The 23,586-nt window shown below is 39.2% G+C and overlaps 1 protein-coding gene across 2 annotated transcripts in view; it reads left to right on the top strand.

The window, feature by feature from the left end:
• LOC126457939 (uncharacterized) overlaps positions 1-23,586 on the top strand; it is a 422,121-nt gene that overhangs the window by 86,374 nt on the left and 312,161 nt on the right. For both annotated transcript variants that reach the window (XM_050094658.1, XM_050094659.1), the window contains 3 exons: positions 1,499-1,666; positions 12,922-13,217; positions 19,936-20,113. In XM_050094658.1, the coding sequence (XP_049950615.1) occupies positions 1,499-1,666; positions 12,922-13,217; positions 19,936-20,113 (642 nt within the window). The remainder of the gene's footprint in view (positions 1-1,498; positions 1,667-12,921; positions 13,218-19,935; positions 20,114-23,586) is intronic.

The following is a 23,586-nucleotide window of genomic DNA, read 5'->3' as shown; positions in this document are numbered from 1 at the left end:
CTATTTTGCAGAATTTTACATGTATCAGCCAACATTGTACTAAAAATTTTGGATCCTAACCTATTTAAATGAAGACCGTCTTTAGCCAAATATTTATGCTTAAGAATTTATTTGGATTATGAACACAACTCATAGATTGTTGCAGTTTTCATTTAAATCACAGTTTATTCTCTCAATATATTGATCACTGACTGATCTCCTGTAGATAATACCACTCACCTTGATCCTAGATGTTCTGTAGAGTGTACTACCAGGCTGAATTAAATTTCTTGTTTCACTTACAATTTCCTCTTCAGTGCTGCTTCTAAGGGAATCCACACCTATGTGGATGAAGACGCCTTTGTAATTCTTCTCCGAGATGCCTCTGCTGAATCATCCTGCGAGCTATGTATGTTGCTCAAGTGTTTCGTCTACTGGTGGGTTTTGATTTCTGGATAAATGTGTATTGCAGAGTTCAGCACTACCACATTTTTCAGCAGAGAATCACCTATAACAAGGAATCCATTTTTTTCACTCCGTTTTTCGTTACTGAAATGTTCTGAATTCTTTTTACTGTAAGTTACACTTGTCCACTTGTATTTGTTTTTGATTCTTGAGACTTTCACATGAATTTCTTTCTTAGGTGTAGCAGCCTCATTGTTTGAGCTAATAACTGTATCATTACATTTGCTTTTGAGGTCATTTTCATGTATTGACTCTTTTGTTTTGCAAAAACAGTTTTTCCCACATTTCAGGTCACAATTTGTTTGCTTCTGCACTGATAATTCTGCTTTTAAAGTGTCAGTGTTGCTTCGAAGCACTTTAATAATTTCTTCCTGCAAACTCACTGTGGAAGCTAGTTTTGTGTTTTCATCCTGCAAACAGTGAAGGCATGACAGTGAATATTGTTGCTAATAAATTTTAGGCATATTATCACACACTTTTCACGCAGACACATATTGTACTTCACACATACAATTCCTTTTACTACCCGTTTTTGACACTTTTTCACGATGCACTATTTAACTTTTGCTATTTACAAGCGTTGTGTCACTGCACTTTTCAGTGGGCGCCATCTTGACCTGCCCACCCTGCTATCCCCCTCTCCCCGCCCAAGCCTCCTCCTTACCCCAACTACCAGTCTTCTTGTTGTGTTTGACAATGACTCAACATCTCCTCTCTGTTGTAAGTAGTAAACTACCCTTGTCATATTACTTGCAATATTGAGAAAGGAATACAAAAACTCTTTTGGACACACAAGCAGGAAATATACCACTTTTTTGGTGTTATTATTGTTGATTATGATGATGATGATGATGATGATGATGATGATGATGGGGGGAGAGGGGGAGGGGAGAATGAGGATGGGATGATGATGATGATGATGATGATGTCGTTCAACTGCGCTCTGTACCTTTTTCTGGAATGTTTTCCATATTAAAGAACTGTTAGTAACTGTTAGTAAAGGAATATAAAATATTTAAAAACTGTGTGATAAAAATGCTTTTTGATCTTCCAGATTCATGGAATGGATCTTGAAGTTGTCCCACTGTTTGTCCACAAATTACCTCCTGAGTGTGGATATATTCTGGTCACTGACAGATTTCTGTTTGTCACCGACAGCAAAAATGAAAAACTGTCTGTTATTTCAACACAGTTGTCAGAAAGCAGACTTGATGGTGACACGGTAAGAAGCAATTCTTAAGTGAATTTGTTAAATCCTATTTTGCAGTTCATAGTAAGATACTACTTAGTGGGACAAAAAAAAATTAAAATATGGTTCTAATTTCCATACATAATTTACTTCATGTGAAATGACTTTTTGTTTCTGTAACATTTTGAGAACAGTTATGGAGCTGTGCACCAAAATTAATGGATTCATTGCTTTTTGTTTTTCAGAAAAAACAAGTGTCAGGTGTTCTGTCAACATTTTAAATGCACTAATTTAAAGAACCACTAACAGCAATTATAGTGAATTTCCAAATATTTATGGCAAATGTAGTTGTTGCAAATAGTCAATGGAATATTCAGGAGATATCATACTGATCTATATGTGTGACTTTTCAGGCTTTTCTGACAGATCTGTTGAGTATATGATTCACATGTCTGCCGTCAGATAAGGTTGTATAAATTCCTATGTTTTCTTAAAGTAACTGCTTGAAATTGTCAGGTGATGGTTGCTGTTTGTTACTGGCAGATAGCAGCTAATGATGCCTTCTTATGGTAAAGGAAGTTTTACATATTCCCAAAGCAGATAACGTTATTAATAGGCAGTCCAGCTAAGTACAACCTGCAAACCTATGCCTCCTGTCACTAGATCATAATGAGGAAAACCAAGATTTTAAGATGATAACATCATCCCAGTATTTGGAATACTCACATAGTTACGAATGTTGATTTGGTTCCTGGCCACAGGTTCACCTGACAGATGAGCTGGTAGAAGCCTGTGACATAATTCTGGTTAATTCTACATATTTTTTGTTATTCTGAGATTAGATCAAGTGCTTGCAACCATATGTAATCAGTTACCTCAGATGGAAGACTCTTCATAAATCATAACTTTATTCTTCATTTAGTGAGAGTTGAGTCTGGTGTAACATAATAAAACTTTTCATTAAAATATAAAATTTGTAGAAATTATCTTTTTTTATATGTCTTTCTACTTATACATATAAAAACAAAGATGAGGTGACTTACTGAACAAAAACGCTGGCAGGTTGATAGACACACAAACAAACACAAACATACACAGAAAATTCAAGCTTTCCCAACAAACTGTTGCCTCATCAGGAAAGAGGGAAGGAGAGGGGAAGACGAAAGGAAGTGGGTTTTAAGGGAGAGGGTAAGGAGTCACTCCAATCCCGGGAGCGGAAAGACTTACCTTAGGGAGAAAAAAGGACAGGTATACACTCGCACACACGCACATATCCATCCACACATACAGACACAAGCAGACATATCTGCCGTCAGATAAGGTTGTATAAATTCCTATGTTTTCTTAAAGTAACTGCTTGAAATTGTCAGGTGATGGTTGCTGTTTGTTACTGGCAGATAGCAGCTAATGATGCCTTCTTATGGTAAAGGAAGTTTTACATATTCCCAAAGCAGATAACGTTATTAATAGGCAGTCCAGCTAAGTACAACCTGCAAACCTATGCCTCCTGTCACTAGATCATGTCTGCTTGTGTCTGTATGTGTGGATGGATATGTGCGTGTGTGCGAGTGTATACCTGTCCTTTTTTCTCCCTAAGGTAAGTCTTTCCGCTCCCGGGATTGGAGTGACTCCTTACCCTCTCCCTTAAAACCCACTTCCTTTCGTCTTCCCCTCTCCTTCCCTCTTTCCTGATGAGGCAACAGTTTGTTGCGAAAGCTTGAATTTTCTGTGTATGTTTGTGTTTGTTTGTGTGTCTATCGACCTGCCAGCGCTTTTGTTCAGTAAGTCACCTCATCTTTGTTTTTATATATAATTTTTCCCACGTGGAATGTTTCCTTCCATTATATTGATATTTCTACTTATACATATTTACTTTATCAGCTCTCATTGTGGATTCAAGTTTTTGTCTTTGGTTTCCATTTAAGATATTATCCCTGACATTACTAACATTTTTTGAACATCAGAACCATCTCATATTTGCAGTTATGTAATAGATTTTGTGGGGATAGCTTCCAGATTGGAAAGGAGAAAGAAGATACTCACTATGAAATATTTGACCTCTATGTATGACTTGGCTGTATTAACAAACAACTAGTATGAAGTCAGACTAACACTATACGTAGGTTGGAACTTAAATAGTGGCAACACTGCTGTGGACACTTTGTGAGCCTTTCCTTTTACTTGATTAATTAATAATTAATTATATGTTGTTGCTGCCATAAGTGATTGTCAGTTTTCTATGTTTTTCATACTCCATTTAAATGTTATTGCACAAATACTTAGGTTGGAACTTAAATAGTGGCAACACTGCTGAGGAGGCTCTATGTAATCGAATCTACTATTGTTGCTGATAGCACATGCTGTTGACATACCTACCTTACCTCCGAGCACATGGACTTGCCCGTTCCACGTCACCAGCATGTGCACAATTGAGGGAATCACAGTCACTTGTGAGCGAGCAGTCTAACATAACTGTGTCACTATGTTTTCAAAACAGGAACAACGGAGTTGGCTCAAGATTAAATGTGCCAGAGGTCATACAGCACGACAGAGTCTTCAGGAGGCATTCGGGGAATTGGCATTGCCATAGAGAACAGTGGCACGTTGGATAAAAGCCTTCAACGAAGTTCAGCAAACTTTGGCAGACATGCATCGGGCAGGTCGTCCTAGCGTCTCTGAAGAAGACGTGCATGCTGTTGCCGCGTTAGTGGACAATGATCGATGGCATACGATTCATGAGGTTGCCCACAAAACCGTATTAGAGCATACGACTGTGCTTCGCATCCTGAAGGAATGTCTGGGCATAAGAAAAATTGCATCACAATGGGTTCCGCATGACTTGACAGAATCGCAGAAATGGATACGTTATGATGCTGCTCAGACGCACTTGGAGCGTTATGAGTGCAAAGGAGAGGCTTTCTTATGCTGTATTGTAACACTGGATGAGTCCGCCCCTGGTAGCTGAGTGGTCAGCGCGACAGAATGTCATACCTAACGGCCCGGGTTCGATTCCCGGATGGGTCGGAGATTTTCTCCGCTCAGGGACTGGATGTTGTGTTGTCCTTATCATCATCATTTCATCCCCATCGACACGCAAGTCGCCGAAGTGGCGTCAACGTGAAAGACTTGCCCCAGGCGAACGGTCTACCCGACAGGAGGCCCTAGCCACACGATATTTCCATTTCCATTACACTGGATGAGACCTGGGCCACATCGTACTAGCCAAAACTGAAACGCCGGTCCAACAGATGACATCATTATGGGTTGCCGCGAAAGTCAAAAGTGTGTCAGAACCCCAGTGTGGTGAAAGTTATGGTGATTCTCATGTACGACTGTGATGGTGTTATCCTAACGCATTATGTTCCCTCCACGGCAGACCGTCAATGCACAGTATTACTGTTCATTTTTGGAGCAAATCCTGCGACCAGCTTTGTGAAAGAAGTGGCGACACCTCTTGCGCAACCCACCCATTATTTTGCACGACTATGCATGGGTGCATGCAGATAAGGTGTGGCTGCTCTGTTCGGTTGATGGGATTGTGAAGTACTGTACCATCCACCATACTCCCCAGGCTTAAGTCATTCTGACTTTAATTTGATTTCGAAGATGAAGGAACCACTTCGTGGCATTCGCTTCAGAACTGTTCCAGAGATTCTACAGTCAGTAAACCGCGACATTCACACCATCAACAGAACAGGCTCTGCTAATGGTATACTACACCTTCCACATCACTGGTGACTACTTTGAAGGACAGTAACAGGCGCAGACATGTGGCTCTTTTGTATCGGTTGTGAATGAATAGTTGCCACTATTTAAGTTCCAACCCTTGTATAAACAACAGGTGATCTCCTGTAAAACTGGATTGAAAATGTCCCAACAAAAGCTTAATATATGGACACTGAATCAACAGAGAATCTCCTCCAGAAAACACTATATAGTAAAATCTCACAGCTCTCTCACCTCAGGTACTTAATAGAAACCATCCAGTCCACATGCATACAGTCTTCAACAGAGAAAGAATATTCAAATTGCAAAATACTTACAAACTGTCATGGAATCACTACAACAGAAGAGCAGTATCTTGTTATGCAAAAATGTGACACTGCAACATAGTTGTTGTACAAGAAGTCTAGTATGTGGTGGAAACCACAGTAATTAGAGGGATGATAAAAATTAACAACATTGAGAAACAAGAATGGAAAATTCTTAGAAAAATCCACAGCACTGTTCTCTGAGACAGAACTTGGGTCAGGCGACCTACAAAGGATCTCTGTGAAAATACAGACATCATCACAACTAAATTTAGGAAAATATGCCTACATTTCTATGGACACCTATGTAGGACAGATGAAAAAAGACTCATTAAGAGAATTTTTAACCATCTTAATGCAAGTAAATTAAAGACCAGTTGGATGAAGGAAACAGAGGAAGACCGAAATGGTTGAAAAATTCAGAAGAAATTGAGACAAAAAAGAATTCAGAAATAAAATCAGGATAAAAAAAAAATTGCAAAGGCTCAAGAAAAGAAACAACAGGGTAAAAAATGATAAAAGGAAGAAAAATGACAGTGAATTAATGAGGAAAAGGGAATGAAGCTGTGATTGGCTCAAGTTCACACACACACACACACACACACACACACACACACACACACGTGTGCAAAATTTAAAATGAAAGTAACTTTTGCATTATGTATCACCAACAAGTAACATAACTCATTGAAACTTGGACCATACATAGAAAGAACTGCTACAGTCTATTACAGGAGGTAAATAAAAGAAACACACAATGAGATGAACAGAAATGACACTTTTATTTGAAAACAAAAATTACACTGAAGTCACTGCAATACATGATGGTACCCTGGACATTATGGACAGTTCAAAAGGCAGGAATGATTATCAATATGGTATGTGATCGCCACAGACAGCAATGCATGCTCTTCCATCCTGTCCACAAAGATGGTTAGGAGTTCTTGTGGTAGAGCATTCAGTTCCTCTACCAGTGTGGTTGATAACTTATGGCTGGTCGTTGGTGCATGTGAAAGTACTCCAGTACATCTCCCCAATGCATATCACTTGTGCTTGATGGGATTTAAATTTGGGGAATGGGCAGGCCAGTCTGTTCGTTGAATATCCTTTCATTCTAGGAGCTGCTCCATCTGTGTAGTTCAATGCAGTCATGCGTTTTCATCCATAAAAATGAAGTCGGAGCCAAATGTACCCCTGAAAAGATGCACATGAGAAAGGAGTGAAGTGTCTCAATAACATTGATGGATGAATGTATTGCCTTCAGAAATTTGCAGGTCAGTATGCACATGCAACATTATGCCTCCCCACACCATAACACCTGGACCAACGAAATGATCGTGTTCGATAATGCTGGATGTACCCTCATATGGCTAGATATCGAAAAGTATAGTGCACACAAGAACTTTGTCAAAAATGATCGTTTCGGTAGTCTATGTGTTATGGTTTGGGGAGGCACAATGTTGCGTGTGTACACTGACATCCAATCCTTTGAACACGGGAAATGCACCCATTGATGTTATTGTGACACTGTATTGGAATGAGAGGATATTTGGCAGTTGGAGCACATGGGGGTGCAGTGGGGATATGTACTGCAGCGTGTCCTCATGCGTCAACAACCATCCAGCAGTTACCAACCATGTTGGTGGAGGAGTGGAATGCCCTACCACAAAAACTCCTTAACAATCTAGTGGCCAGAGTGGTAGCTCATTGCAGAGCATGCATTGCCATCTGTGGTGATCACATACCCTATTAAGAAGTATGACCTGCCATTTGTAATGTCCAGGGGGTACCATAAATCAGGGAGTCTAATTATTGTCTTTGAACAGAAGTGTCATTTCTGTTTGTCTCATTCTGTATTTCATTCAGTTACCTTCTGTACTATACTGTAGCAGTTATGTATGGACTAAATTTCATAAAAAGATGTTACTTAACAGTGACATGACAAATGAAAGTTACTTTAGTCCTTATGTTTTGCACACCAGTGAGTAGATGGTGTCCGTTGTAGGAGTCATCAGGTGTGTTGTCACTGGTGTTAATGCAAATATTTGCAGTTTCACTTTTGCAGTTTGTAGTTCTCGTGAGCTCTAAGAAACAGTTCTCACGATGTCAGGGTAAGCATCATTTTGTCTCCCATTGCAAACAAAATGATTTTTTAAGTGTAATTTTGCATTCCCAATCAATATACAAGCCTGAAATTAGTCCAGTGTGACATTTATTTCTTTGATACATATGGACAAGGCCAGTAAACCATGAAAAGTAAAATGTAATCTAATTGGACGAATAAAAAAATCTACTCACCAAGTGGCAGCAGGGGAACACACACACAAAAGGATCTAATTTTCACAAGCTTACGGAGCCAGTGATACTTCTTCTGGTGGAAGAGTTGAAGCAGAAGGAAGAAGGGTGAAGGAAAAGCACTGGAGTAGCTTAGGGAAAGGGGTACAGTTTGTAAAATTCACCCAGAACCACAGATCAGGGAAGACTTATGGATGGGATGAGAAGGAAAGATTGATTGTTGGGGAGCGCACTGGATGAGATTTGAAAACCTGAGAGCATGAAGGTGGAAGACTGGGTAATATTCAAGACAGAGATTACTACTAAAACATTGTGCATGAGTTAATAAGAGTGAAAAAGTAAGTGCATTGTATGTTACAGAGGTGGGAGAGGGAACAGTGAAAAATAGACATGTCAGAAAATGAAAGATGTAGCAAAGTAAAATGGAGTGAAGAAAGGAGTAGTTACTGTGAATAAATGATGAGATGGAAGGAATTAATGGAATGGCATCAATGATGCAAGGTGTGTGGTGAGAGTGGGACGGACACAGATTTCAGACAATCTAGGAAATGGTTGGTATCTTTAATATAGGAGGGAAGTCTTTGTACTATGGGTTGCAGGTGTTGATCAACTAAGGCAGATATACATTAGTGGGTGCTTTGAAGCCAGTAGCTACAGGATGACCAGGATGATTGGGTTTGTGAATCTTATGAAGAATGTAAAACGTGGGGATGCTTGGTTTGGATGAGGTAAGAAGTTCTATGGATTGAGGTGCAATCACTTGTGAGGGGTCTTGAGGTTTCTAGGAGGGACTGCAGGTCAGTTTGAATCTTGGGGTCTTGGTGGCAGGTGCTGTATGTAGAGGTGTCAGACAGCTGGCATAGACCTTCACTAACATACTCCTGTTGGTCAAGTAACACAATGGTAGATCCTTTTTCTGCTGGGAGGATAATGATGGAGCCACCATTTTTAGGAAATGTGGAGCCTATAGTTCTGCAGAGGACAGATTAGGGTCATGTTGTGGGGACCTGAGGAAAGGTTGTGAAGCAATGTTGGATGTGAGGAATTCTTGTAAGGCTTATAAGGGGTGATTCCGAGGTATTGATGGTGGATCAAGTTGGGAACATGGTCAGAACTGTTCAAGGTAGGGTTCAATGTCAGGTTTGCTGTTGGAAACCTTTTGTGATTGGGTTGCAAAGTGATATTTCCAATTGACATTATGTGTAAAGGAAAGTAGGTCCTTCACCAAAGCAGCATGGTTAAATGCAGGTTTAGGGCTGAAAGTGAGACTCTTAGATAATACAGATAATTTGGGGGGGGGGGGGGGGGGTGCTTTGGGTGAGAGGTTGAGAACACTGTACTGTTATGACCGGTTCTTCTGATTATGAGTTATTACAGGTCTGGGAGGCAGTGGTGAAGGCTGTGGGATATTAAGGTGGTTGGCCAAGCTTAGTTTGCAGGAGAGGTGTGGTGGTTGATGGTGTGGCTGTTTGGGGAGCTGCAGAGGGACAGGAAGGGAAAGACCACTGTTGAAGTAGTTTAGGTGAAGGTGGGATAGCTATTTGAAGTGAAATCTGGCATGTTGTTGCAGTCTGCTTCAAGCAAGTAAAATAAAGCCCAAGAACAATCATAAACACAAGAGAAAGGACAAAATTACATTCAAACTTGGGAGTGCTAGGAATATAATAATCCAGAGGCAACAAAATTTTAAATTCTAAACACTTTATCACAATACTTCATATTAATTAAATAGCTGCAACAAAAAACATTATTAATTACAAAGCTGTTAACATAATGGGCACAACACATTCCCTGACCCCATATTACACCAACAACGGCCACTGGTAGTGTTATGAACAGTCTGGTTACAGTTTGGTACAGGTACCTTCTAAAACAAAAAACAAGCGTACATATAACAACAAATACAATTATTTTATGAGCCCTTAATCCGCCCTGAGCTCAAGACTGTAATATACAATTACTGCGATTATTATTAAAGAATATTTTCACTGGGTAAGAGAGACTTTAAAACTCAACTTTAAATAAATAACAGCATCAGGCAATGGCATCACTAAAATTACTCATCAGTTAATTTTCTTGCGAGAATTAAATTCTAGCATTAGCCAGTCAACAGTAAAAAAATTTGTGAACAGCTAATTTGTTAAGCTAATGGGCCAGTGATTGCAAATTGAAGTAATTAAACTAGAATATGTTTCAATAAGTGCAGCACTGCTTAAGATAGCTTAATAAAATCTAAATCACACAACAGCTTTAAACAGAACACATAATAGTAATACCCATCTTTCAAGTGCAGCCAGCACTGATGAGGATAATATACAAAATTCACACAAAACTATTCAAAATCAGCGTTGTTAGGAAGAGGGTGAACCCTACTAAAACAATTAAAGCAGTGGCAATGAACAAAGTTTTTCAAACTTGCAGATGCTCAACCAGATCATGCCGAAGTTGAGTTCATCTTTGTTCAGCCACATAGCATAACTTCCCACCAGTCACAGTGCCTTTAAGGTGTGACACCAATTAAAGGTCCTTAGCATCCACCTTATTTCACTTTTGCAAACTATGCAATGCCATCTCTTCACCTTCCCCCCCCCCCCCCCCCCCCCCCCCAATCTCCCCTCCATGTGGTTACTGTGTTTGACTTTGGAGCTTTCTTCATGCCAAATCCATACACAGTGGGTTAATAACACTTCACGATGTTATTCCATAACCACTGCTGTCTACTACAACTATTAATGTACGCCTTGGCACGCCACCACCTATTACCTGCCATGAACTCAAATATTCATGCAAAGCACAGCAAGTTGCTTGGAACGTAAACTGGCACATTCACCTATCTGTGCCACAACTGTCTCCCTACAGTCTGTCTTTTTCTCCGTAAGGCCTCAGCAAGCGATGCCCATCACCTCTCAGCAAGTGATACATCATGGACATGTATGGGGAAAAGTGTCTCACTTTCACAACTGTGAGGTGGTAGTGGTGGTGGTGGTGATGTAAATTCATAAAAGGCTGTGAAGGCTTGCGTAACAATGAGCTTTTGGGGAGGCCACATTCCCCACTGACTGATGACAACATTTCCCACATGGATGCAATCACAAAAGCGGATCAGTGTGTGCACCTCAAGGACATTTCCCCGGAACTCGGCATTTCATATGGAAGCATTTATGACATTGTACACAGGTTCTTAGGGTGCCAGAAGATTTCACATCAGTGGGTGCCTAAGCAGTTGGGTGACTTGATGAAAGGCAGGTGAATGATTGCTTCACTGATTCATCTGCAATAGTATGCTGAGGAGGGTGACAGTTCATCGACTGCATTTTTACTGGTGATGAAATGTAGATATTTTATTTCATGCCAGAAGCAGAGCTTGGTGTGGAAACATCTGGGTTCACCTATGGCAACAAATTCTGTTCTGCATCATCTGTTGGGAAAGTGATGTTAAAAGTCGTCTGGGATCGCCATGGACCACCCCTTCCAGATTTCATGTCACTACGTATAGCAATCAATGCCAACAATTATTGTTCCACACTGTCATGTCTATGGGCTGTCACCAGGAAAAAATGCCAAGGGATTCTCGATATGAACAATGTAGTATCTTCCACGACAATGTGAGTCCACATGTGCAATCAGAACTGCTGACAAGCTCCAATCATTTCACTGGTTAAGTCTGGACCAAACACCATACAGTCTATACCCCTCCCCTAGTGATTTCCACATTTTTTATTCTGTTGAAGCAGAATCCTGGCAGGATAGCAATTCACGTGCAACTATGAAGCAAAGCCAGTAGTCTGCCATAGGTTCTACAGTCAATCAGAAATTCTGCCACATGGGCAGCTCAAATTTAGTGCAGAACCAATGTGGGGTCTGTGTGGAAAAGTAGTGTAAGGTACATAGAATAGTATGTATATTTGTAATTACCTGTGTATACCTTGTTTCATATAATAAAATACTGGGGCAAAGACTTCCTTATTTACCCCTATTATAAATATGATATGTACGTGAAAGGACTGGTAATCTCTGAGGGTCCCAAAATTCAATTTTGACCCACTTAATCTTGCTTAAAATTGGCCTGCAGCATCATTTGAAATCGGCTAAAATATATTTGATTCAAAAGAAATCTGTGTAATTCTGATGTATGGCTTGGATGATACCATAAGAGAGACATCACAAGCCACCATTAAAAAAGTAACTGCCTTAGCAGTTATCGGCAGTTAATTACTAGCAGAGAGATGGCGCAGTAGGTGATGTAACTGTTTGAAAACTTTAGGTGACTGTGTATATATTTGTTTCTGAGTGGTGGTATGGAAGCAACTGTGATGGTGGCAATATCGAAGAGTAGCAGGTACATTTATTTATCATATACTGGAAGCTAATAATAATAATAATAATAATAATAAACAATTATGATGTGAAGTTTTTGTTTGTTATAGGAACCTTTAAAAACACCTCAGGCATCCTGTGAAACCATTTACATGCAACACTTTACTAAACGCCAAAAATAAGATAAGTCTATCCATGGTAGGTATTTGAGAGTGTGCTGACAGGGACTTGGTTCTGTGGTACTGGGAATCAAGGTGTGCCGTGCTACCTTCGTTAGTGTGGAAGCAACTATCTCACTCATGTGCAGACTCTGCAAGAAGACCATTGCAGTTGCTACTTGCCAGCAGCAACCAGCAAACAATATCAAGCAGCTACCTTGATGAAATATTGTGGAATTTAGAAAATGTGGTCCAGTAGTAGACTTCAGAGCTGTGCTTCTGATTTTATCCATATGCAACAGTAATGATGAGCTCTAATTTGTCATTTATGCAGTGTTGAAATCTGCATAAATAATGCCAGTACACTCCTGTTTATGTCCCCATATCTTTGGTCTCAGTTCATTTTGATTGTTCTTCATGTCTCTTTAATAATGGAATTTTCACATGTATTTACAGTACTATAGTGGCAATATTTTCTTTTTTACAGGATTACAATCCTGACTCGGTGATAAATTCATTTGGGTTTAAAGATGATGAAAGAATTTTAAGTGTGTTTAAACACTCTGCATCCTACCAAAGAAAAGAAGAAACAAACAGACAAGGGGATACAGAACAGAGTGAAAGTAGGAAGGATGACAGATACAGGAAGTATGCAAAAGACTTGGACAAACAAGGGGGTCAGTTTGTATTACCACAAAAAGTTAGTGACTTGAAAATTGATGCTCCATCTATTGACACCATTATTATTGTTACCAATCATGGACTGTATGAAGTAAAATTGAGGTATGTTATTTCAAAATAAAAACATTTTAGGTCTCTCTCTCTCTCTCTCTCTCTCTCTCTCTCTCTCTCTCTCTGTGTGTGTGTGTGTGTGTGTGTGTGTGTGTGTGTGTGTGTGCGTGTGTGTGTGAGAACATGCTCTGAAGAACCAGTTGTAAAGTTGGGGGGGAGGGGGGGCGGGGGCTGGTGTGTGTGCTCTTGAAAAACCAGTTGTAAAGTTGCGGCTTTCAACTTCTAATTTGTGTCTCCATCTGCTGCTCAGCAATTTCTACACAGCAAGTGAGCATTTTTACTCTATCTAACATATTGGCATACGTAAAATTCAGACATACATTGTTTGCAGCAGATTAACTTGTCAGATATCTAATTATTATGGTCATATTTAGGAGCAGCAGGATGTACTAATGGACTACTAATGGACTACACTCTCTCTCTCTGAGTGGGGCCACAACATCCAGAGATGACAGTGGCCATGTTTATGTGTATGTGTTTATGAGGTGTGCATGTATTAGTCTGTGTGTTTCTTCTGCTGATAAGACTTTGTCCAGAAACTGAATAATATTGAACAGCGTTCTTTTAATGTGCCTGTCTGCCATTCATTGCTTCCTCTAAGTGGTCAGCATCAATCTGTTCACTTCAAGTTCTTTTGGTTATTCCATTCTGGATTTTTCTATCTTCTCTTATTGAGATGGTTTCAGTAGTGGTATGAAATTATTGCCATGTCTGTGTGTCATTCCCATATCTCAGGTAAAACAGGAAATCAAAAATAGTAATAGATTCTTATTTACTCACATTTTGCTATTCTAGTTCTTTTCCTAGAATTAGGGGACCCAAAAGTAATAAGACTTTTTGTGTAAAGATGGAGAGGTCATAGTGACAGGTTCCTCTACCAGTCTTTGTTTTGAATTGTGTGAATAATTGTTGTCCATGGAGAAGTGTCAGTTAGGTCAGTGTGCTGTAAAAGCTGTAAATCCAACTAAATACTTAGATATTACAATTAAGATCAACTTAAATTGTGTGAATAATTGTTGTCCATGGAGAAGTGTCAGTTAGGTCAGTGTGCTGTAAAAGCCGTAAATCCAACTAAATACTTAGATATTACAATTAAGATCAACTTAAATTGGAAATAACACATAGAAAATGTTGTGGGGAAGGCTAACCAAAGGCTGCGTTTTTTTGGCAGGACAGTTAGAAAATGTAACAGACCTACTAAGGAGACTGCCTACACTACGCTTGTCCGTCCTCTTTTAGAATACTGCTGCGCGGTGTGGGATCCTTACCAGGTAGGACTGACGGAGTACATCGGAAAAGTTCAAAGAAAGGCAGCACGTTTTGTATTATCGCGAAATATGGGAGAGAGTGTCACAGAAACGATACGGGATTTGGACTGGAAATTGTTAAAAGAAGGGCGTTTTTTGTTGCGACGGAATCTTCTCACGAAATTTCGATCACCAACTTTCTCCTCCGAATGCGAAAATATTTTGTTGACACTGACCTATATAGGGCGGAACGATCACCACGATAAAATAAGGGAAATCGGAGCTCATACAGAAAGATGTAGGTGTTAATTCTTTCCGCATGCTATACGAGATTGGAATAATAGAGAATTGTGAAGGTGGTTCGATGAACCCTCTGCCAGGCACTTAAATGTGATTTGCAGAGTATCCATGTAGATGTAGATGCTTGCTTTTGTAGATGTTGATTTTTCACTCATGAACATGACAGAGCAATGTGCTAGCAACAAGTTTTGTTTCTTGAAATCTGCAGCAGAAACTGTATGCATATGATCCAGAAACTGGGCAAGAGTTGAGCCAGCGGAAGCTACCTCAGCATCATGACTGGAAAAAAATAAAAGAGAAAACCCACATGATGGCAGTTCCTTTTTTATTTCATAAAAAGGATGGTTCACAATGATTTTGTTTACAGAGGTATTACAGTTAACTAGCATCACTTTTTTCAGGCACCAAAACTAAAGGTTGAAACACTACGGAAAAAATAGGCTGCATTTTGCTGATCAAAGGACTAGATCCTTCACCATAACAACGTTATTGCTCACATGGAACAAAGTGTCAGACAATTTTTGGCCAACAGCAATCACACAGTAGTTTCACACTCACCTTTACCGCAACAGATGTCGCCCATTGACACTTATTACTGTTCTCTAGAATGGAAATCAGCCTGAAGTAAAAGTGTATTCAGGACATGAAAGCGGTGAAGCAACTTACTGAAGCTACTACCACTATAACTCTGGATGACATTAAAAACTGTTTCCATCAGTGGATCAAACATAGGGATTACTGCGTTAAGTGTGATGAGTGTTATTTGATTTGAACTTTAGTAAATTTTCCCTGTAACGAAAACCTTATAACTGGGTAATTCGTGTAACTTTTGGATAAGTGAGTGAACATGTTACACACAACCCACATTTGGAAGATACCTCCAGGTGATAGCATTTTCGTGAATAGTTTGCTTTGTATATGTAAGAACTGGTTGCCAACTTTGTAAAACATGTAGAAAAGAAAAGCATCTCTCTCAGTTTTTCTACAGCACTGTCATCTGCCACTATTTGAAATGTAATTTATTGATCCTATAACATACAATTTTAAAATAATTTGAGTTAATTGTTAGATTACAAGGTTGGCCACTCTGAAGTGGCAAAATTCCAAATACTGCTGAAAGATGCATATAAAAGTAGAGGTAGTTCATTGAGAACGATAACATGTTCCAAGTAGGCTGTATTCTTTTTATTGGCCAACTGCATGGAAAATAAAAAGAACAGCAGTCCACAGATAAATATGTCATTCTATATCTTTGAATCTGTTTCTGTGAGAAGTGGTGTAGTTGTGTTTGAAATATCAGTATCAAGTGTTTTAAATTTTTAAATAATCATGAGTCTCTTTATGGGACAGCAAACATTTCTGACAGTTTTTTCCTGTGGTACTTATAACATTGTGATGTTTGATGCCATTCTTCAGAAAATTGTACCAAGTGGAATAACTGACTCAAAATAACTGTGAAATAATCTCTTTTTGATGTCCATATGGGTGACACTTGCTGATATGCATATTGCAAAGGCTAATTTGTTCAGGTTGTAAAATTATGTAGAGATGAAAGTGCTGTCCAAGAGATACCTGCAGTAGCTGAAATTCCAGTCGATGTTTCAAAATAGAGTAACTATTTATAGCTTTTAGGACTGTTCGTTTCTTCCCTGAGAGAGAAAAAAGGATAGGTATTGGAAGGTTTAAAGGGAGGGACAGATTACTTAGATCCCAGATTGAGAGGGACCAGTCTAAGGCTGGGAAGAGAGAAGAAAAAGATGAAAGGGTAGAAGTCGCAGACAATAGAAGGATATTACAGTACATAAAAAATAAGGATTGTGACAGCTTCAGTCCAGAGACGAGAGAAGAACAGAATAAGAGGAGGTAAAACTGGGTTGAGAGTAAGAGAAAATGAGAAGTGAAATGATTGGCGCAGTTAAGAACAAGAGGAGAGCAGAGGAGGAGGCTAGAATAACAGACTACAAGTAAATAAGGAAATATGGTCTGTGTGTGTGTGTGTGTGAATAAAACAAGGATTTGATAATGTATGTTAAGTCTACAAGTGTAATTGAATGCGAGATTTTGTTCGAGAGCAAGTACCTCTCTTCTCTCTAGAGTTTGTGGAAAACGGGGGGGGGGGGGGGGGGGGGGGGGGGGGAGGAATCAGGAGAAGTGAGGAGTCCTCTGGAGGTAGTTGTAAGTCCTTGTAGTCTAGAGATTTTGGGAATTTCTGCAGGACTGAGGTCATTAGGAACAGTTTTCTATGTTGAGTTGTCTGACAGCTGACAAAAGACCCTCTGCCACATACTCCCATGGTCAAATATCACTGTAGTGGAGCTTCTTTCCACGCAGAGGTCGAGGACTGCTGTGGACTCAGCTTGAGAACTGTTTGGGTTCTTGGTGATGTTTTTCACGGAGGTATACTGGAACTGAGGTATTCCTGAAGTGCCTGGAGGAAAATACCTTAGGCAAGGGGATGAGGGTCTCTTTGGAATTGGCATTACAAATGTTGTAGGCAGGGTTTGAGTTTCCTCTCTTGGTTGTAGGTTGGAACTGCATAGTAAAGTGGCATTTTCAAATAAGTGAAAGGAGATGGTTGACTGGAGTAGTGTGATTGAATTTGATTGTGACACTGAATATTAGGCTTTGATTGTGAAGTGATGAAGTTTGATTTTTGCACTAGTCTTCATAAAATCTTCTCAGGGTTCCAGATGCAGCTTGCAGTTTTCCACTTTTTTGAGCTTTTGACTGAGTGTTCCTCAGCCATTGGAAAGCAGTAACTGACTGCTGTGTGCATGATGTCCACATCCGTGTATAATTGTGTTACCGGCTGCAATATCACTTATGTTTAGTTAGTCCAGTGCTATGTTTTTGACCCATCTCCGGCATGCCTACTTCAATATTGCAATGGCCTAGTTACACGTTATTCTGAGCTGGAAGCTTCCATCTTTATTGTGGGTATGATTAGGTATTGTGATGCATATAGCTTTTTTTTTATGAAGCTGTACCAGAAAATCTTAGTCCTCATGATGATAGAGGTATTGTCAGATGCAATTTTAACACCCAAACATAATGTGAGATTTAGGTACAATGGGTTTGGACTGGGTGTTGTGCAGGCATAGGGCTCAATATTTTTAAGACCATTGTATTTAGCATACAAAGACCAAGATAGAAATCACTATTATAAACAAAAGAGTCTTTAAGGCCTAAATAAAGTTGAACCATGCTTCAATCACACAATATATCTTCTTGGAATAATAAGAATAATTAATACGGAACAACTTAGTCTCATGTGGGCAATCCAAGCAACAATGTAACAGTTTCAGTATATGGCCTTTTCCATAAGAATAATTTCAATCTTTTGTCACAATCTTCTTTTTTTCCTCCCGGTTTGGTTGAGTTTTTCCCCCACCATCTTCTCGATTTTCTTTTGTCACCATCTTTTCTAATTTTTTTATCACAGTCTTTTTGATTACTTTGAAGAAAACAGGGAAATGAGCAATAGGGCAGTAATTTCCTGTATCTTCTGTCTACCCCTTTTGGAACATTGGTTTTCTCTCAGCCTATTGTGATACAGTAGGGAAACAAATTTCTAAGGATTTATTGATGATGATAGTTAAGAGGTGTGAAATAATATAATATGCTGCCTAGATTACAGTGGATGATATTCTGCACTAGCCAGCTGAATTTTTTTAAATTTTATTTTTTATTTATTTATTTATTTTATTTTTTTTTTTTTTTTTTTAGGGATGATAGTGTGTCTTCTGTGTCTTTTTCATTGATTTAATGAAAATGTTCGAGATATATAGTTTGTCTGTCAAGTATGTTGCTGAAATTAACATTGTACTGAAATGCTGTCAAGTCTACGTCAGATTTTACTACATTTATATAGAATTAATTGAAACTGTTTGAGATTTGTGCAAGATTCACAACAATATCATTTTGTTGGTTACCTTGAAACCATCTCCATCTGCTTTTATACTAAGCAAACAATTATACAATTCAGAGTGGAAAGTAGTTCGAACTAATATTAGCTAGTTTCTGTCCAATTTCATTCACGTATGAACCAAGGGGAAATGATTGTGTATACCTGTGTACATACCGTAAACTCTTACTTTGTTATGGGGATCCCTGTACAAGACTTATGAGGAGGTACCAGAAGTATCACATAGTCATCTTTGTAATTCCAATTCTTGTAAGTTACCCACAGTCATCCATGACAACTTTCTTCCTAAGATTCCCATTCATGTTATTTCAGCATCTCTGTCACACTTCCATAAGAACTATATCAATGGATTACACCCTAACATACTTGAAGAACAAGTTTTCAGGGAGTAATCTACAAATATTCTTGAATGTCTGTGTATCACTGCTGCTGAGATAAACAAGATGCACAAAACCATGTAAGAAATAAAATGAATCATTTGTCAAATGCTCCATCCGTGAATGGAGTGACAAGAAGCCTTAATTATTACACAGTAGAAGTTAGCCTTTGCCATGTGCTTAATAGTGTTTTACAGAGTTCAGATGTAGCTTTCTCAGTGTATTTGTGATAATCTTGAGCAATCTGTAACAGATAAACTCATGCTGAGAAGTATAATTAAAAAAAAAAAAAAAAGCATTATTACGAAGCTATAGTTTCTTGTTCCACCTACAGGTTCTTTTTTAACACACACAAATTATTTCACATAACTATTAATAGTTGTTGCTTATTAATGTAATTTTCAGAAATAGTTTATGTTAGCTATAATTTCTCTTTTAATGTATGTATGGGAGTGTCTGAAATCTCTGGAATTTCGATTGTTGAGGCACGTACACAATTTTGTATGTTTAGGAAAAACTAGTGAAGGTAATCTTAGCATTTTATCTTCCTACCAATAAATGAATAAAACACAGTGTTCTGTCAAAGTTGACAGTGTGATCATCAGAATTCTTTGTGGTGAAAAGAAAAGTGTTACTGTTTGCAGATGCTAGTTTTATTTCTAGTTCTATTAGTCATTGGCTTAAGATGAGCAGTGTGAAACATACAAAATAAAGCAACTTCCACATAGCAGCACTTATCTCTACAGCTCTGTTTGGTTGAAACTTTTGATTTATGTTAAATTATTTTTGTGGTCACTTTGACATGCATTGCCAAATATTGTATTTTATAACAGAACTTGTATTATTGTCACTTTCTGCAGCCATCCTCCTGTTGAGATATTTATGGAACTGATATTAGAACATTCTGAAATAGAACGAGCTGAACGTTTGGCACTCATTTTTGGCCTCAATCTGCAACAGCTACTGGAAATGGCTGGAGATCTCAAGCTATCAGCAAAGGACTTTCCTCAGGCCATTGCTCTCTACAAACTCTCTAGAGTAAGTTGTAAATATTTGAGTCACTAATTTGCTGTAGTAACTGCTTTATGGTTCTTATAATATAAATGTTGATTTATCATTTTTTGTGTCATGGTCATTAATACCTTATTCTGTCACAAACTCGACATTTATTGTTGACATCACTATAATGTTAATACACAGTATTCTCACTTTTATATTTTTCTGTTTGGCAGGAATGGTCTTATCTAGCACAAACAAGACAAAGTACTATTTGATTTTTAGAAATAGGATTGTTATTGAACAAAATCTTAGTGATCTTTCAGACACATCACATCTGTGCTCCTCAGTCATGGTCAAGAGATATTTGACTACTGTTGATTGCTGGCCTCCTCCTTATATAGCCATGGTATGCCTGTAATGTCACTGAAGCTCATACCATTGCAGTATAAGGCAGTGTTCTTTGTTTTCATCCGGTGTGTGCCATGCCCCTTTCAACCTTGCAGTGGCGACGTTCCTCATTGTACTCAGCTGCAGACCACTGTCTTTATTGAAGGTATCATTATATGTTTTGATATCTATAGCTCATTTTAATGAGCTATCTCAGAAACCATTAGCTGTCATAATAAATAGTATAAGGAAAGTTCTGGCAGAATGTAAATAATTTAGGAGTAAAGGAGACCATGCACCCATGTGCCTCAAAAATGAGCTGCTGGACTCACAATGTTGCGACTCCATTTCAATAGGTAGATGTGGGTAGGGTCAGGGGACGTGTTTGGTCGATTATTTAGGGTAAGTGAGGTGGGAGGCAGTTAGAGGGTCCGAAGTGGGTGGCTAGAAGATTGGAGAGAGGCAGCAGTGATGCTGGCTAGGAATGGGGGAAGGGAGAGGTGGCAGTTGCAAGGGTTAGGCATGTTATACATGGGTACTGGAGCTGGTAGGGTGCAGTGCATGATGAAAGTGAAACAGAGACGTGGACTAGGGTGGGGTAACAGGACAGAGGAAGATGAAACTGTTAAGAGTTGAGGCCAGGAGGATTTTGGGAGCAAAGGAAAGTGTTGCAGGGATAACTCTCATCTGTGTAGTTCAAAAAGCTGGTGGTGGAGGGATGGTATCAGTTGGCCCGAGTTGTGTAGCAGCCATTGAACTCGAGGATGTTGTGCTCAGCTGTATGTTGCAGTGGCCATTCATTCTGAAGAACAGCTGGTTGGTTGTCATACCGACATAAAGAGCTGTGCAGTGATTGCAACAGGGCTGCTTTATGACATGGCTGCTTTCTCAGATGGCTCTGCCTCTGATTGGACAGGATAAGCCTGTGACAAGAGGATATGTTGGGTAGGTGGATTGGGCAGCTCTTACACCTCGGTCATCCACAAACATATGATCTGTATGGAAAGGGGTTTCGAGTGGGAGTGGCATAGGGATGGACTAGGTTGTTATGTAAATTGGGTGGGTATGGAAAGGTTTTTGGGTAGGACGTCCCTCATTTCCAGACACGATGATAATTAAAGCTCTGGCAAAGTATATGGTTCTGTTTTTCCATTTCAGTGTGACCATAAGGCACAGAAAATCTGTTTGCAAACTAGGTTTGGGAGTAGTGCTACCTGTGTGAGTTGTTATTAGACACTCAGTGCACTGGTCAAGGGAGTTCTTGTAATGATAGAGCTGTCATACAAGACAATTTCATGTCCACTTTCAAATTCATATTCAGCTGCTCCCATGCTATCTAGCTACGATTTATCACAGACACTTCTCATGTTCCAATCCAGGATTTCTCTGTCATGCACAAGTTCAATTTGATTTTTAGTAGTGGAATTCACCCCAAGTTTTAGTTGACCTTCTTCTTTGTTACTTCCCCCATGAACCATAAACAGAGGGGTGTCTGTTGAGAGGCCAGACAAATGTATGGTTCCTGAAGAGAGGCAGCAGCCTTTTCAGTAGTTGCAGGGGCAACAGTCTGGATGATTGACTGATCTGGCCTTGTAACACTAACCAAAACGGCCTTCCTGTGCTGGTACTGTGAACGACTGAAAGCAAGGGGAAACTGCAGCCATAATTTTTTCCAAGGGCATGCAGCTTTACTGTATGGTTAAATGCTGATGGCGTCCTCTTGGGTAAAATATTCCGGAGGTAAAATATTCCGGAGGTAAAATAGTCCCCCATTCGGATCTCCGGGTGGGGACTACTCAAGAGGACGTCGTTATCAGAAGAAAGAAAACTGGCATTCTACGGATTGGAGCGTGGAATGTCAGATCCCTTAATCATGCAGGTACGTTAGAAAATTTAAAAAGGCAAATGGATAGGTTAAAGTTAGATGTAGTGGGAATTAGCGAAGTTCGGTGGCAGGAGGAGCAAGACTTTTGGTCAGGTGAATACAGGGTTATAAATACAAAATCAAATAGGGGTAATGCAGGAGTAGGTTTAATAATGAATAAAAAAATAGGAGTGTGGGTAAGCTACTACAAACAGCATAGCGAACGCATTACTGTGACCAAGATAGACACGAAGCCCATGCCTACTACAGTAGTACTAGTTTATATGGCAATTAGCTCTGCAGATGACGAAGAATTGAAGAAATATATGATGAGATAAAAGAAATTATGCAGATACTGAAGGGAGATGAAAATTTAATAGTCATGGGTGACTGGAATTCAATAGTAGGAAAAGGAAGAGAAGAAAACATAGTAGGTGAATATGGATTGGGGGTAAGAAATGAAAGAAGCCGCCTGGTAGAATTTTGCACATAGCACAACTTAATCATAGCTAACACTTGGTTCAAGAATCATAAAAGAAGGTTGTATACATGGAAGAAACCTGGGGATACTGACAGGTTTCAGATAGATTATATAATGGTAAGACAGAGATTTAGGAACCAGGTTTTAAATTGAAAGACATTTCCAGGGGCAGATGTAGACTCTGACAACAATCTGTTGGTTATGAACTGTAGATTAAAACGAAAGAAACTGCAAAAAGGTGGGAATTTAAGGAGATGGGACCTGGATAAGCTGACTGAACCAGAGGTTGTACAGAGTTTCAGGGAGAGCATAAGGGAACAATTGACAAGAATGGGGGAAAGAAATACAATAGAAGAAGAATGGGTAGCTTTGAGGGATGAAGTAGTGAAGGCAGCAGAGGATCAAGTAGGTAAAAAGACGAGGGCTAATAGAAATCCTTGGGTGACAGAAGATATATTGAATTTAATTGATGAAAGGAGAAAATATAAAAATGCAGTAAATGAAGCAGGCAAAAAGAAATACAAACGTCTCAAAAATGAGATCGACAGGAAGTGAAAAATGGCTAAGCAGGCATGACTACAGGACAAATGTAAGGATGTAGAGGCTTATCTCACTAGGGGTAAGATAGATACTGCCTACAGGAAAATTAAAGAGACCTTTGGAGAAAAGAGAGCCACTTGTATGAATATCAAGAGCTCAGATGGAAACCCAGTTCTAAGCAAAGAAGGGAAAGCAGAAAGGTGGAAGGAGTATATAGAAGGTCTATACAAGGACGATGTA

Source organism: Schistocerca serialis, chromosome 2 (assembly GCF_023864345.2).
Source record: "Schistocerca serialis cubense isolate TAMUIC-IGC-003099 chromosome 2, iqSchSeri2.2, whole genome shotgun sequence".
Classification (NCBI taxonomy): Eukaryota; Metazoa; Arthropoda; class Insecta; order Orthoptera; family Acrididae; genus Schistocerca; species Schistocerca serialis.
Note: the sequence above shows the minus strand (reverse complement) of the source record. Positions and strands in the feature narration are given on the sequence as shown.